Source organism: Anabrus simplex, chromosome 1 (genome assembly GCF_040414725.1).
Source record: "Anabrus simplex isolate iqAnaSimp1 chromosome 1, ASM4041472v1, whole genome shotgun sequence".
Taxonomy (NCBI): domain Eukaryota; kingdom Metazoa; phylum Arthropoda; class Insecta; order Orthoptera; family Tettigoniidae; genus Anabrus; species Anabrus simplex.
Window position 1 is genome coordinate 956,705,204 of NC_090265.1, and position 17,862 is coordinate 956,723,065.

General features: G+C 38.5%; 2 protein-coding genes across 2 annotated transcripts in view; one reads left to right on the forward strand and one right to left on the reverse strand.

Annotated features, from left to right (window-relative positions):
- Window positions 1-17,862, forward strand: part of pns (pinstripe) — a 508,843-nt gene that overhangs the window by 465,075 nt on the left and 25,906 nt on the right. The window lies entirely within an intron of this gene.
- LOC136857796 (ER membrane protein complex subunit 2-A) overlaps window positions 7,093-17,862 on the reverse strand; it is a 115,010-nt gene continuing 104,240 nt past the window's right edge. The window contains exons 7-8 of the mRNA XM_067136729.2: window positions 11,051-11,148; window positions 7,093-8,630 (exon numbers count right to left, since the gene is read on the reverse strand). Coding sequence (XP_066992830.1) covers window positions 8,546-8,630; window positions 11,051-11,148 — 183 coding nt within the window. The 3' untranslated portion in view covers window positions 7,093-8,545. The remainder of the gene's footprint in view (window positions 8,631-11,050; window positions 11,149-17,862) is intronic.

Consider the following 17,862-nt stretch of genomic DNA (forward strand, 5'->3'; position numbering starts at 1 on the left):
TAAAAACTAGTTGTGGTCGATTGTTGTTTGGTTTGGCGTTATTGGACTTTTCGACTGGTTTGGCTGATCAAAGTTGCTGAATTGAAAGAAGTTTTCATGAGAAACTGATAAAGTTTCCATGACAAAACTAAATATATAAAGTATCAAGATTTTTAACTCTGGTAATTAATGTTTGAAGCCAGTTCCGTGACCTAACTTGCCTGCCTCTCACCCGGAGGGCCCAGGTCAGGCATTTTTACCTGGATATAAGGGCTGGTTCCAGGTCAACTCAGCCTATGTGATTACCTTTAATTGAACTCTCTATTGGTGAGATGGCGACCCTGGTCTAGAGAATAATGGCCGAGAGAATTCGTCACACTGACTAAGCGTCACCTCGTAATCTGCAGGCCTACGGGCTGAGGAGCGGTCGCATGGCAGGCAAAGGCCCATTGGGGCAGTAGTTTGGTTCGGTTTAGGAGTGTTTGTAAGATTATAATTGTACATAATATTTCATTTTTGTGACGTTCAGCCAAATTGTTGATGGTTTTCATTCATTCCCGAATTCTTCATTTTCCCGTGTTGTACTTTATTTTTTTCGGGGTCCCTCCAAAAACGGAGAATCGAGGATGATTTAAGTGTTCTAATGTGAGAGTAAAATATGTAAATTAATAATAACATAGTCTAGCCTTGGTCTGTTCGGAGTCAATAGCATGTTAGATGTGAAGTGTGAACCACGTATTAAGTATGGCTACAAGTTCTTGTAATCGCTCATACACAGTTAGTCACTGAAGATGCGGGGAACACTGGAAAGTGCGCAGTAGGAAAAAAGTATGATGCCAGAGAAAGTTGTACTTGCAACTGGCAAATAACAAAACTAGCCTCCAAAAAGCAAATAGTAATTGCCAGGCATTTTGCCTAACACATTCCTATACAGCTCATATCAGACAGTACACTCGTTACACAACACATAGGCAAAACTATAGTGTGCAGCAGGAAGGATTATGGTCTAGTTTAGCGCGATTTAGCGTGGTTACGTCATTACTCCGCAGAAAGTCATTCAGTTTAGTAAATGTCTCGAGCTTCTGATGGTTAAGTAAACACTCAAGGTAATGTTTATATGAAGTGACCAGTTGTTATTTCACAACATTAGCAGTGAATTCGTGTGTCAAATCATGGAAGGTAAGCATAAGGTTCTGCATAAGCAAGCCAGAGAGCAAACGTTTAATGTATATGAGTACTTTCAGCGAGACTCAGATGCTGGCATGCTGATTCATGACGTTACCAAGTCACAGGAACGAACAGCTAAAGCACAAGGTTTCAGTCTTAGAACTGTACACAGAATAATTAACCTTTTAAGTGCTGAGTTACCAGTTGACTGTTTGGTACCTCAGTGCTGAGTTTTTTCATTCGTATGTAAAATTGTTAAAAGAAGTAAGTATTAATAACCACCTAATCGATACTTTATTAATGCCTCAGGCAAAATTGAATAAAATTAGAACTTACAGGACATGTTTCGACCACTTAGTGGTCCTCTTCAGCTGTATAAATAAAGAACTGAAAAGAAAAACATTATGACAAGAAGCACAAATAAAAGTTCTTTGGAGACTCCTTTGATAAAAATGGAGGTCATCAGAATAGGTCATCTTGCCTCTCGTTCTTGTTTGGAAAAGATGTTTATTCTGCGCTGTCTAGAGGGTCTGTTTTTGGTCGAAACATGTCCTGTAAGTTTTAATTTTATTCAATTTTGCCTGAGGCATTAATAAAGTATCGATTAGGTGGTTATTAATACTTACTTCTTGATTAAACATCGATACGGTCATGAAATGGACAACTTGTAATGTAAAATTGTTTGTAGAAGCCTCAATTTTTAACTTATCGGTGGGGTGATTAGCTTAAAATGTTTATAAATGTTGGTTGTTTATAAATCTAATGCAAATGGAAAATCCTACACTTATGTTCAATATTATTTCGAGAGAAAACAAAATTACACTTATGTGCCCAGGCGTGCATTATCTTTATACAAAGTAAAGAGCCCAAAATAATATTATTTCCTGAAATCTGTAGGCAACTAACACAAGTAACTTCTTACAAGTATATAAGTTGATATTTTAAAATACTTCCCAAACCTGGAATGTGGTGATAGTTAAATGTTTTCTACTAGTTTTTGGTGATGCCAATTTGTTCAACTATCTGCACCAACTCCACTGGCACAAAAGTTTCTAAAAAATCAATGATTTTCGGGTTGTCATCAAACACTACTTGGCCCTCAGAGCCTGTTACAATTACTTGAAACTCTGGTGAAGAAAAGTAATCCGTCCACCACGAAAATAGTGGTAAAATAGCTTTTGTACCCACCGTGTTTTTCTTCTTTCGTTTAGGAGGAGGCTCTGTTTCTCTCTCATATACAATATTTTTGGCACACTCTCTATCACTCTCACTTTCAAAATCGCTTAACAATTCATTAAAATGATCATCTCCATCATCACTTTCCGCTGTGATTAATAACTGAAAGATTCTGTGATCCAAAATAACATCGCTGCAAGAGAAACCAGACTGTTGTTCCGCCATGTTTGTTTACATCACAGCTAAACTCTACGGACATCTACAAAAAGCTCTGCAAGTTACTTCCCGAAGCTATAATCTCTGATGAATTAGTTATACATAATGTCCAACAGATGGCAGAACATGTCAGAATTCAAATTCGCACTCGAAAGTGAAACTGGAAGCTCAAAAAAATTTTAATTCTCACGCACCGTCTATAGACGGGCGTAGCAGTGGTGGACTGGCTGCGTCAGCCTGTCTATAGGCGGGCGTAGCACTCATCGGGTTAAGGAAAGTAAAGGTTCATTAGAGGCAAATGGAAGTGTAGTATTAATGTCACCAGGACTGTGTTTGGCATGCTAAAACCATCCAAGATAATGACTTTAAACATGTGGTTATTATAGACAGTGGAATTAGTAATCATTAACCTATGTGAATCTGCAATAGATACAGATACAAGTGATGGCAAGGAGAAAATAGTTGCCTAGTTGTACTTCTTAAAACATAACCACCACCACCACCAGAACATGGAATAATAAATAAGGTGTAGTGGAGTTTAAATATGTAATGATGTGAATATACAGTAGAAGTCTGTTACAGCGAGAATTCATAACAGTGAAAAATTTACTTGCTATAGTGGATTGTCGTTATATCTGATTTTTGTATAAAAAGTCGGAAAACCCCCCATGTACATTAAAATCGGTATGAAACGGCAATCAGTTTGTTCGAAACTTGTGTTTCCGCGGATGATATCCACAATATGGCTTACTTGTTTGTTATTTTTCGAAATCCAATACATGAAAGTGTATGTTTAATTTAATTCTGAAAAAATTATAGTACCGTATTTCTCTGAATCCGAGACAAACTCAACTTTTTCCTTCAAAATTTGAAATCAGGCACAAAACGTGCTTTGTAAAATCATATGAATGCCTTTGTTGTAAAGTACGCATTTTTAGACGCCATTTCTTTTTTTTGCGGCTGCACAATTATTCTGTATTTCCGCGGGTGTAATGAGCATTAACTTAAAATTGGTGTCATAATACTGAAGAGAACCCATTGAAATTTTGCTAGCAATCCCTATTCCGTGCGTCTCTACAATATGACAATCCATCATGAAATATTCTTGCTGTCTATAAAAATGTTACTTATACTCAGCGTCAGATATACCCAGCTACCACTACACGCATGTTTCGCTTACCGGGTTCGGCCAACTTCAGCGGCAAGCGATGGTTAGGCCTAATCACGGATGTTGAAGGTCAACAAATGAGTTTACTGCGCCATGGTGTGGCCATTCTGCCCTTGCATTTTTCGTGCACATACCTCACAATTTCATCTTCGACTTGTTTAAGGCATTCTTATTGCGGACCACTGAATGCATTTTTTTGTACAGCACGCATTTTTTTAGCTATCTTTGTCTTCACGCCAAAGCCAAATATTGGCTTTAGTTAGGCCTATGCCATATTTTCTTGTGGCTGCACCATATATCTACATTTCCGAGTATTTAATAACCATTAACTTAAAATTAGCGTCATTATATCAACGAGAATCCGTTGAAAATTTGCCTGCAATATCTGTTCCACGTATCTTTACGACTATCCATCACGATAATATTCTTGCTGTCTATAAAACTTAATTTGACTAAGCGTCAGATACAGTAGATGCGTTTATAACTCTGCCATTGAGTTGCCGTGGTCTTTCTAAGAATTCGAAGGCTTGCATGTTCTGATGCCATTCTGCGGATTTGAGAAACGTTTTTGTAGAGGCTAATAGAACATCATTCTCTCTTCACTATTTTCCGAGATCTAGTGACGTTACACACAGGCACTGTACAGCCGGTTGACGCAGCTAGCTATGTATAATAAAGAGGCGGTCGTTTATTGTCAACAAGTTTTTTGTGTGAGTGCACGTGTGAAAAGAAGCAGCATGGTTACCGTGGTAGTTGCCAGTAATATTCATTACTGTTAAGCCACGAATGCAAGATAGCCCTTAATTTTTCGCATGAGATTCTGAAAAAGAAACATTGTCTTGGATTCGGAGAAATACGGTATCACTCCAGAGGCTTCTGTGGCAAACGTTTCAGATTTCTTTTTCAAACAGCGTCACCTATCTTAACTTAACCATACTATACGTATGATGAAAACACACTTCAAGCGCCAGTAGATAAATGATAACCTCCTCGCTAAAAATGTACATAATAATAGCTTTTCCGTAATTTAACCAGACGGATAAAATATAAACTAACCTCTGAAATCAATTATGCACTCTGCCATATCTCGAAGTGTATACCATTCTTACTTAATTGCAATATTTAGCATTAAAATTAAGCAATCCTTTAGTCAGCCTTTATTTTTAATGAGTTAACAACTGTTATCGGACACGTTATTTACGCATTTATTACGAAAATATGTTCTCTTCCATTCTGAATTTTCTTTATGGAACAGCAGGTGACGGGTATTACTAACTGACTCCGACATCGCCTTCGAATGACAAGAGAACTCGCTAGTGGACGTAGTGCGGAAATGATACCGAAGGTAATCGATCGCATGCAACATAATCACTGGGATGCATAAATATCGGCAACGGAAAAAATCGTGCGCGCTTAATTGCTCGTAATAACGCATGCGTCAGTGATAGGACTCTCTCTGCAATGGAAGCATAAAACACGGTTTAATATAGGAATTTTGAACGGACAGCAAAAATTTGACGTTATAGCGCGGTTCTCGTTATATGCCGTACTCGCTATAACAGACTTCTACCGTAAATCCATAAAAACAAGCCTATATGTTAAAAGTGTCTTGTATACTGGAGGTTTGTAGCTGAATATCCCCAATGGCTAGAACTTCCAAAGTAATCTTACGGGATGAATATATACCAATGAAACCTAACAAAGCATAACCTAATGTAAGAATAATTGGAAGTTATTATTTTCTCTCCCAAGTGGCAACATTGTAGTTTGTATTATCCTTTTATTTCTGTCTCTCCCTGCATCGCCTGTCATCGTTCATGCTGCCTGGTATAGCCTATTACAAATATCAGGGGAAGGCAAGCAAACTGCATGACAATTCTGATTAGTGGGTTGTCTACTCAACAAATTTATATTTTACTGTACAGTATTCAGTTTTGGATATACAGTATCATTATGTGGGATGAATTATTTTAAAATACAAATTAAAACCAAATTTCTTTTTTAAAATTCTCTCCTAAAACTAGTGTCTGCAAATTATTCACGTATAAATGGTATGTGTTCCTATCCTTCTATTTATGAGCTGATTTGTTGCTTGTTGGCTCCTTTCCATTAACAGATCCATCGGGTTCCTTTTCTCTGTTCCTAGTCTTTTACCACCTGTATTCGACTTTTATCTTTTTCTCTCTTCCCTTGCCCGACTCGTTGGCTGAATGGTCAACGTACTGGCCTTCGGTTCAGAGGGTCCCGGGTTCGATTCTGGGCCGGGTCGTGGATTTTAACCTTCATTGGTTAATTTCAATGGCTCGGGGGCTGGGTGTTTGTTCTATCCCCAACATCTCTGCAACTCACACACAACACATAACACTATCCTCCACCACAATAACACGCAGTTACCTACACATGGCAGATGCCGCCCACCCTCATCGGAGGGTCTGCCTTACAAAGGCTGCACCCGGCTAAAAATAGCACACAAAATAATAATAATAATAATAATAATAATAATAATAATAATAATAATAATAATAATTATTATTATTATTATTATCTCTTCCCTTTACCTGTGTTTATCTGGCTTTCTTCTAATAATAATAACGTTATTTGTTTTACGTCCCACTAACTACTTTTAAGGTCTTCGGAGATGCCGAGGTGCTGGAATTTAGTCCCGCAGGAGTTCTTTTACGTGCCAGTAAATCTACCGACACGGGGCTGTCGTATTTGAGCACCTTCAAATACCACCGGACTGAGCCAGGATCGAACCTGCCAAGTTGGGGTTAGAAGGCCAGCGCCTTAACTGTCTGAGCCACTCAGCCCGGCGGGCTTTCTTCTTATCCCACATCAAGACTAAAGATCCATGAAGATGGCCTCCCAATGAGCGTAGAAACTTGCCCTCCTTATGAAGCTGTAAAGCAGCTGGGAAATGAGCTCGTCCAGGGCTTAGAAGAAATGGATGTAGACGAACTGGCATTGATGAGGAAAGAGCCTAAAGACAGCAGTGTATTAAGTGAAGATTGTCCTTACCCTTTTTTGTTTTTATGTTTGTCCTTATTCCCTCTTCTACTGCTCCCTCTTTGAACATGACCACCAACTCTAAGCTGCTTCATTCAATGTTAATAGCTCAGTGTTCTACAGTTGCAAAAAATGTATGTTTCACTGTGTTATACCATGAACCAAACACTACTAAATATTATCTCTTAATGTAAAACAATAAAGGATGGCTAAATGAAAAGATGAAATACAATTGTGGTAGTGCCCAATTAAGACATTTTCTGTGTTGAGAGAAAGTGTTTTGATGAATTTGCGCATATACAATATTATTTCACTCAAACACCACTTTTTGTGAAAAGGCTTGAGTAACACTTGACCAAGATACAAAGAATGCAATGGTATAATCATAAAATTATCAAAGAATTTATTTATCCACAATTCAGGACTGAGCAACAATAAACAGTCAGGACAGAATACAACACTCGAGATATACAATCATAGTACCTTAAAGATACTTCATCAATAATTCATTAATGGTGTGTGATCACCAGAGATGCCTGGTGCAGGTCTTTTGAACAGACACCCTATAGGCAACCTGTGTGCCTAATAACAAACATTTAATAGAATCAATATATTACTACCAAAAGATATAATAAAATTCATTTTTACATTGATATAGATAAAATATAGTGGTAAATGCAGAATTCTGAAATTCTGAACACACAATCCACTCATTCAGCAACAATAAACAACCAGATTGATTTACAATATTCACTTCATTAACTATTGTACATAAGATCAATTCTTTCATTTAACATTTAATACAGTAGATATCTTTAGTAGAAGGCTGGCATGAATAAGATCAATACAATTATTTGTTTTATGTCGCGCCGACACAGATAGGTCTTATGGCGACGAATGAATAAGATCTGGAAATTCAACTATAGACTGATTTTGCGAAGAAAAAATGCATCAAGAAATCAGAATTTTTAAAAATCCTACAAAAAACACCTTGCATTACACTCCTTAATGATTATCAAGCACCTTTTAATACCAACAGGCAGTCATGTTTTGGAGAATGATGGAAATGGAAAGTCTCAATCTGCTTACATCAAATTAGATCCTCTATGCAATTTTGTCACCAAAAAAACTCTATAAAAAATTAAAAAAAAAAAGAAAAATCCACTGAAATGGACTCAAAACCTTTCCAGTAAACTTGGAATACACTTGGCTCCATCGATTGGAGAATGTGATCTACCTCTAAGTATTCTTCAGGGGAGCAGTAATAGAAGAGTGGGATTTTGCATATACCATACAAACTGTGTTGCTATCTATAAAGGGTCATTAAGCAGCTTATCAAACTTATTTTTAGCATTATCTAACTGGGTGTCCTGTTGAGTTATTGTTAATAGAGTTATCCAAATACCATCATGGCAAATGAAAGCCTGAAATATGATTACATTCATAATTGTGTGTATATGTGTAGCATTCATTCACTACTATCAGTTTTCTCTCTGAAAGCCAACATTTTGTCTGTACATCTACAGGTATAGGTTACCTGCTTTTAAACATCCCTGAAATACCAACCAATAAGAAATAAATAAAATGATGATTTGCACAATACCTAAACACAGTTTTTGAGCACCAGTTATGAAATATAATGGAATAGTTTTAAAGTCACCCATTGAATGCATTTTAGAAAGTAATCACTGAGAAACACCACAGCTAGCAGGATGCCAAGGCCTTCTACTAAAGATTGTTTTGATATAATACTCTCTCAAAATCAATAATCCTTATTTTCAAAAGTAATTGACTGCAACCAGGTGCAGTGGTGCACTAAGGAATGATCCTGCTTTATGCAGATGTAGATAACTGTAAAGAGTTAATGAGCCCTTCTAAAGCTGCTATTTGTGGTTCCTCAACATTCTGCTTTCCATACCTAGAAACAGAGATAAATTTCCAAGTATTACTTATAATTAAAATGCACAAACATAACAAAATACTTGAGCATTCTTAAAACTTCTGTATGCAGTAACAACATGCAATGTCACAGCCTAACACAGTGAACCAGAACATTTATAGTACAAGTCTGTTACAGCGAGAATTCATGACAGCAAAAAATTTACTCACTACAGTGGATTGTCATTTTATCCGATCTTTTGCAAAAGTTGGGGAAAAACCCACACTGATTAAAATTGGTACGAAACGGAAATCAGTTTGCACAAACTTGCGTTTTCGCGGATGATTTCCATACCACAGCTTACTTGTTAGTTATTTTTCTAATTTCGACACTACAGAACGTGTATGTTCAATTTCATATTATTATTTATTATTATTTATAAATTTCAATTTCACCCAGAAAAATTGTAGTAGTTCACTCTGGAAGCTTCTGTGGCAAAGTTTCAGTTTTCATATTCAAACAGTGCCACCTAATCTAGCTTAACCATATATGTATAATGAAAACATATTTCAAGCACCAATAGAGTAATGGTAACTTTTTTGCTATAAATTTCCTTCAAATTGGCCTTTCCAAAAATTAACTAGATGCAAAAAAATATAAACTAACCTCTGAAATTGGTGATGCAGTCTGCCATATCTTGAGGTATATCACATTCTTAATTTCAGTACATAACATTAAAAATTAAGCAATTGTTTACTTCAGCCTTTATAACGAGTTAACAACTGCTATCGGCCATGTTGTATATGCATTTATTATGAAAATATGTTCTCCTCTTTGAATTTTCTTTACAGAACACCATTCGATGGGTATTACAAATAGACTCTGACATCGTCTTCAAATGTTGACGAGAGAGCTCCCTAGTGCACATAGTGAGAAAGTGATACTGAAGATGATCCCATTCAATAGAAACACTTGGAGTGCATAAATACTGATAAGAGAAAGTGTAATGCATACTTAATCACTCATAATAATGGATGCATTAGTGATAGGATTCTCGCTGTAACCGAAGGATAATACACAGTTTAATATATGAATTTTCAAGGGCTAGAAAAGGACCGTTGTCACCCTGGGGTTCTCGCTATATGCCATACTCGCTATAGCAGACTTCTACAGTATATTCACAGTCTAATGAGAGGCATGGATTTTACCTGAAGAAAACGTCGGGAGATCTGTAGAATGACATTTCCATTCTCTCATCAGATAATTAGTGGATCACTTGACAAATTGAGAGCTTATGTAAAATAAGGTAGACAGCTAAAAATAAAGACAGCTCTTTACTGTTGAGGATCAAACCAGCCTTTTAGGCTGAATACTCAACATACTCATGGAATAGCCTTGAAAACTTAGTTGTCCAAGGAAAGGTAAGTGGGATCAGGCCATGGGGAAGAGCTCCCAGAAGACGGAGAGACCAGATCAAAGATGCAACTCGTGCACCTCTTCATGTGACATTCCAAATAGCAGAAGACTGTAGACAATGGCGATTGTTGGTGAACTCTGTTGAAAAGTAAGCATGATGATGATGCTGATGAGGAGGAGGAAGAATACTGGGCAACCAACCCCTTGTAACATTAATCAGAAATGAAAAAGAGATGTGATCCTTTGAAAAATGAAGATATTGTCAAAGGAAAGGGAAAAGCCAAGAGGGGCATCAGAGCTTCGTAAACCTATACCATCAGGGTCATAAGAGAATAACTACCAATTACTTGAGGTCAGCACTCCTGTTGTATTATGTTCAGTTTTAGAGCTGTATACCATTTCTGTTGCCAACTCTAGGTGGAGGGATGTATTTAACTATTACATATCTCAGTGTGAAAACATCCAGTCCCTGAGCTAGAGGAATTAACCATACACAACTAAAATTCTCTAACTTTTAAAGTGAAAGTTGCAATTCTAATGGAGAGCAAATGAGATTACCTTTATAGGACTGTCAAAAATTGTCAGGTAAGAAAGATAGCAGGAACGAAATATATATACCACCAGGAAACAAATGGAGAACTTAGGGATTGGAATAACTTACCAAGGGAGATGTTCAATAAATTTCCAACGTCATTGAAATCATTTAAGAAAAGGCCAGGAAAACAATAGATATGGAATCTGCTACCTGGGCGACTGCCCTGAATGCGGATCAGTATTGATTGAACAGTGATTTACCATGTAACACTGTGAGAATAGAGTACACACAAAAGAAAAACATGGGTACAAAAGTTTCACCTGCAGCCGTCGTCAGTGAAGGACGAAAATTTTGGACCCATGTTTTTCTTTTATGTGTACTCTACCCATGCGATCTTACAGGGTAAGTTGCTGCTCTCCGTCTGATTCCTAGACCTATATATATATATATATAACAATCAACCTAGGAAATCTATAACAGAAATGTAATTTGACTGATACTTCCTTACCGTTTACTTATCTCCTTCATGGCCCAATTTGCAAGCTTGTTAGCTTCCTTCTTCTTAGGAGAGGTACATTTTGGGGAGCTGGCAATATTAACTGCAGTCTGTAAAGAAGCAATTACACATGTTAAAAGGAAAATTACTGGAAAATACCAAACTGAACAACCAATCTTTTATTTTGGGACATGTTTTATGGTTTAATTAAATCATTTACTTATTTCTGTACATTTCAAAGTAAAAGACTTGTTTATTCACATAACTCCTTATTTCTATTTCCTCTGCTAAAGAGGTGATTTCAGGAAGTGCTAACTTAACCCTTACAAGTCAAATAACTTTAGTTGGTTACACAACTAATGATGTAATATCTACTGTATATATGACTAGATTTGACATTTGTTCCTTTCCATTATTTCTACTCAAATTTTGAATATCCTTCTTCTTCATTTCCAGTTTCCAGTCTTATGGGTTGGGTTGTGAATCAAAGACCTCCACAGTTTTTCTATCTCTCCACCACTCCCTTCTTCCTCCAATATTTCTTCTACTTTTACTCCTCTCTTCTCTATGCTCTCCTTCACCATATCTATCCACCTCTTTCTGGGCATTCCCTAAGGCTTTTGTCTCTTGGGTTCCCATTTTTTGTTGTACACTCTTGTGAATTTCATCCATGACTGTGATGAAGAGTAGAGGGGATAATACACTTCCTTTCTATTCGTGTTTCTATATTGAATCAGTTTGTCCTATCTTAGTTTTCACACTATTTACACACTTTTCATACATGGCTTTGATCATTTGTACTTCAGCTTTGTCTACCTTTTCCTTTTTATCAATGCCTCCCAGACCAGTTCCCAAGGTACACTGTCAAGTGCCTTCTCAACATCTATAAATGTCATCATTAAATCTTCCCTGAACTCTCATATTTTCTCTATCATGTTCCTTAATACAAAAATTAGATCAAAAGTTGCTCTATCTCTTCTAACTCCATATTGCTCTACCTCCATTTCCTTTTTTTTTGCTACTTGCTTTACGTCACACCAACACAGATAGGTCTTATGGCGACGATGGGACAGGAAAGGCCTGGGAATGGGAAGGAAGTGGTCATGGCCTTAATTAAGGTACAGCACCAGCATTTGCCTGGTGTGAAAATGGGAAACCACAGAAAACCATCTTCAGGGCTGCTGACAGTGGCGTTCGAACCCACTATCTCCCGGATGTGGGCTCACAGCTGTGCGCTCCTAACCGCATGGCCAACTCACCCAGTTCTTTTTTAATTTCATCTTCCATATTCCCTCTAATATCCTCTCTAAAAAGGTAGTTGTTATGTTCTTTCTTATCACCCTTCTTGAATACTAAGATTATCAGACCCTGCCACCAATCTTCTGGTACTTCTTTTATCTTCAATACCACTTGAAATCAAGTCTGCCTCTGTGGTGTAGTGGTTAGGGTGATCAGCTGCCACCCCCGGAGGCCCGGGTTTGATTCCCAGCTCTGCCTACGAAATTTGAAAAGTGCCACGAGGGCTGCAATGGGGTCGACTCAGCCTCGGGAAGTCAAATGAGTAAAGGTGGCTTCGATTCCCAACTCAGCCATCGTCGAAAGAATGGTTTTCTGGTTTCCCACTTCTCCTCCAGGCAAATGCCACGATGGTACCTAACTTAAGGCCACCGCCGCTTCCTTCCCTCTTCCTTGTCAATCCCTTCCAATCTTCCCATCCCCCCCACAAGGCCCCTGTTCAGCATAGCAGGTGAGGCCGCCTAGGCAAGGTACTGGTCCTCCTCCCCAGTTTTAATCCACGACCCAAAGTCTCACGCTCCAGGACACTACCCTTGAGGCGGTAGAGTTGGGATCCCTCGCCGAGTCCGGGCGTTCACAATTGAAATGAGAGAAGATTTGAAAAACATGCTCGCTTAGAGCATAGCAGTGTGATCACTACTGACATCTGTAAAACCAATGATTTTATTTTGCTATTTTGCTTCACGTCGCACCGACACAGATAGGTCTTATGGCGATGATGGGATAGGAAAGGCCTAGGAAGTGGAAGGAAGCGGCCATGGCCTTAATAAAGGTACAGCCCCGGCATTTGCCTGGTGTGAAAATGGGAAACCATGTAAAACCATCTTCAGGGCTGCCGACGTGGGGCTCGAACCTACTATCTCCCGATTACTGGATACTGACCAATGAATCTCTCATGAATGGTGCCGTCTTTCACGTATCGAATGATGACTGAAAGTTGAGAGAGCTTTGCAATGTCCGTAGTTTTGTCCAACAGGGTTTATTTCTGACTTGAATCTTACCCAGAATTAGTCACTAACACTTCCAATAATTTCATTCTGAATCCTGCTGGATGTTCCTTTGAACACTCCCATGCTGTGAAGATGAAAATACAGTTTACTATCGTATTTAGAAAGTAACTTAATTAGTTCAATGGTAGTTTCCCTGCTTAGCAGAATCTTCCCACTTGTTATGACTTCTAAATGACAGCTCTTGTTTAGTTCTCGGTTTGAATTAAACTCTGTATTATGTTTTAACACCTCTAACCTTCTTTGCTCACTCAACTGAAAATGAATTCTGATTCTCCTAAAAGTTTTCAATTTTTTTTATTGCGGACAGGTGTGAATGACACTTTTTGTGGCATGCTTTGGCTTTGTGAAAGTTACTGATGCCACAAAATTCATGCTTATTCCTCACTCCTTCTTCTGCTTCGAACAGAATGCAAGGCCAACAATACAGTTTGTTTTTTGATTTGCACACAGTTATCCAAGTTGAAGCAGCTTACTAGTCCATTTTAAAATTACGATTATAATCTTTCATTTCTGTATTTATGGAATTGCTTGGAGTTAGCCTACCTTTGGTTATTATTTGTTGCTTTTCTTTAAAACTGAGGCCTCCAAATGATACCATGAATAATTGGTCGAGAATACAGCACTCAGAAAGGTGGTCCCCAATCGTATTCTTTGCCGTATCACTTGACAAAATGCCAAAGGGAACAATGCCACTGCTTAAGCCATCACTCTGCAGCAAAGGACTAGATTTGTCAACTGAGTCCCCTTCTATACTTTGCACTTCGAGCCGCTTTCAAAATATATTAATAATAATCCAACACTTTCACATTTCACAAACTCTCTCTCAGTATAGAGATCAATAATGTATGCTTAATAACCTTAAAACTGCCACTGGTAAAAAGCAAACTAAAATTAAATTTACTACAGAACGCCTGAGCGTAGCGCCTGAACAACATGACACGTTGACTAGGCAGCTTTGCCTGTTCCCTTCTGCCGAGAAGAGCCGAACATTTCCAATCTTCACTCAGTGATCACAATCAGCACCCAGATGGCAGTATATGTGAGCATAGTATTACCAGGTGTTATTTTGCAGCAAAAATTGAGAAATTTAAATTATGGCCTTTTTTATTTGTGTATGTTTATTGCAAAATACTTAAAATGTCAGGGAACTAGCCTAGTCTCCTAGTCCCCCTGACCACACACCACTACTCGAATTATTATTATTATTATTATTATTATTATTATTATTATTATTATTATTATTATTATTATTATTATTATTATTTATTTATTTTCCTTAAAGGGGTGGTAGATGGAGAAAGGGCAAGCCCCACATACACGGAAGTGCCTCCATCTCCACGTGTGTACATAAACTCTACTGAATATTTACATATAAACCTATGTAGACAATTTTAAATTTACATATTTACACTCCAAACACTGTACCCTTAGAATAATAATTTTGATTTATCCTGAAAATATTAGAGTAAGAAGACCCAGTCATTTATACTATCACTCATACCCCTGGATGCACACTCATTCACAACCACTCCCACTCCCACACGCGCATGCATACACATTCGCCCACATACACCTGTACTTGCACCCATCCTTCTTGCAATTCTACTTTATACAAGTTATACACATCGCATATGGATTTCTATTTACATATACATTTTCTTTACTTCACGGAGGAAGTGAGGAAGAGGAAGCAGCTTTACCTCAGATGCTAGAAGGTTCCAGGTATGAGCAGCCCTTGCGTAAAACCCATTTACATATGAGGTTGTTCTAGTGAAGGGAGGGACAAGAGTAACTCCTTGGCCTCTTTTAACATAGCGGTAATTGGGTGGAAAGGGGAGAGGTGTGTGTTGTTTGTCAGGGATTTCCTAAGGAAGGCTACGTCTATTTGTGTACATAACGAGTTAACTGGTGGCAATGACCTGGCTGTGTTTAAGGGGATGTGTTAGTTAATTAAACGTTCTGCTCGTCGCTGGATACCCTCTAATTTTCTCATATTTTCCGTTGTCGTTGGATGCCAGGAAGGAAGGCCATATAGTAGTATGGGCCACACTAGGGAAATATAAGCCGTTCGTAGGGCTTTACTTCTTCCTTCCGAGAGACATCTACGGACGAAACCTAGCGCTCTGTATGCCTTAGACCTCACTTCCTCCATGTGTTTATTCCACTTCAGATTGTCCGTAATGTGAATACCGAGCAGTCTGATGGAGTTCGAAGTCAGCAGTTGGATTCTACCATAGAGTAGGTTGGTTCTAGAGTGGTTGTTTAGCTCTGATTAGTCTTACATATATTTACACTTCTTAATATTTATATACATTTTATTTACCTTACACCACAGAGCTATACTATCCAGATCCGATTGGAATTGTACAAAATCATCACTGTTTTTCATGGCTCTGTAAATGACTGTGTCATCGGCATACTGCGCCAGGGTCGACTTTATACAATCCGGTAAGTCGAGAGCATAAATCGTGTACAGGAGGGGGCCCTATCACACTGCCCTGAATTACTCCAGATGTAATTGTGGTTTGGTCTGATTTGGCTCCTCTGTACACAACACATTGCGTACGACCCACCATAAATGACCTCAACCATGACAGCAGTTTACCCTGAATGCCGTAGTTGCTAAGTTTTAACAGAGGTATTTGATGTGACACCTGGTCAAAAGCTTTGCTCCAGTCCAGAGTCACACAGTCTATTTGTGAGACATCAGTCTGCTCCAAAGAGAACTGCCAGTCATCAATGACTTTTGTTAAAAGTGTTGTGCAGGATTTTCCCGGAATGAAGCCGTGCTGGTTTGAGTTCAACAGGTTTCTCTCCTTGAGAAAATCCAACATACATTTAGCAACTAGACGTTCCATACATTTACAGACCCCTCATGTTATAGAAACTGGGCAGTAATCATCTACGTTTTCCTTATCTCTATCTTTGAAAACCGGCACTACGTTGGCTTCTTTCCACTCCACAGGTACAGACCCAGTATTAAAGGAATAGTTGAAGAGAGCGCAAAGAGAGGGCGACTGCACAATTATTGAGAATTCTTGCTGACACTCGGTCCGGCCCGGTCGCGGCATGAGGTCTTGTTTTCAGAAGGCTATCCTTTACTTCATTTGTTGAGAAATACAAGTTGGTTAGAGGGAAGAGAGGGGTAGATGTTGTCCTTGAATATAGCATGTTCTCTTCCTCAGTAGGGACGGAGAAGTTACTTTTAAATTTCCTGTTGAAGGTGTCTGCAATTTCTTGTAGTGTGGAGACTGCCGTACCGTTATGTTTAAATACAGATGGAGCTCTGTTGCAACCTTTACTTCTGAAAAAAAGCCCAGAGTTCCTTAGAGTTGGTGTTGAGACTGTGGATGTAAGAATCGTAGGAATCTCTGATAGATTGTTTAGCCTTGTTCCTAGCCAGCCTGTATTTCTCCCACTCACAATCGGTTGGATTTCTTTTCCATTTCTGGTACAGGTGGTCCCTTCTTCGAATTTCTTGCACTATCTCCTTGGTAATCCATGGGTATTTCCATCTGCTGGTAATTTTTACTATTGGTGTGGTTTCTTCTACGCACTGAAAGAAATTTTTTTTCCAGTCTTTCCATATCTTGTTTAGGTCAGTACTGCCGGTGAAATCTGAGGTGAGAACAGGGAGGCGGTTGGATAGTAAAGTGGATAGATCGTTCTACTTTGTTCGGAAAAAATTATAAGCTGTTCTAGTATGGAGTTTGGGGGGATGGTTTTATATGGGTCAGTATTGCGAGAACTGCCTGATGGTCACGGAATCCAGGAATAGTATTAAGAGATTGGAGGGACTGTAGTATGTTGCTTAGGAAAAGATCAAGGGTTGAGCGTGTTGTTTGTGTAATACGCATGCCTTCGAACATTAATTGATGAAGGAATAAATCATAGAAAGCGGAAAGGAATTTATTGGCGAGGGGGTTATTTGGAACAGGTGCAGCATTTCTGGACCACGTAATTTCTAGGTTGAAATCACCGACAATATAAATGGCATAAATTTGTGTTTGTTGCACGTCACTTCCACCTACAGTGCTTCGGCTGCTGTCTCCAGGTGATGAACTCGAGTTGGACGACATTCTGGCTTGGCTGCAATTAGAACTCCCCCTGCAGAGTGGTGGGATCGGTCCTTACGGAACAATATCAGCGAGTCAGGGAACACTTCTGAGTCATTAATTTTTCTAGAGATAACCACGTCTCATTGACACATACAATGGTCGGGTCAAGGCTTTCTAGCGATGCGAGGATATTTTGTAACCGCCCAGGTCGCATAATACTGCGCGCATTGAACGCAAAAAAAGTGATATATTTTTATTTACATATGTACATTTAGAATTATTTACCAAGTCACTGGGCGTATCACTGGTAGCTGTAAAGAATGAGTCTGATAACGGCAGCATTTCACACTTCCAGCATAATCATGTACAGGAACCGTTCTTTATTTTTCTGAATTCAGACACTGAGAGTTTTGAGCAGGTTCTATGGCCTTTTAGCGAGCAATTATTACAGTGGACAAAT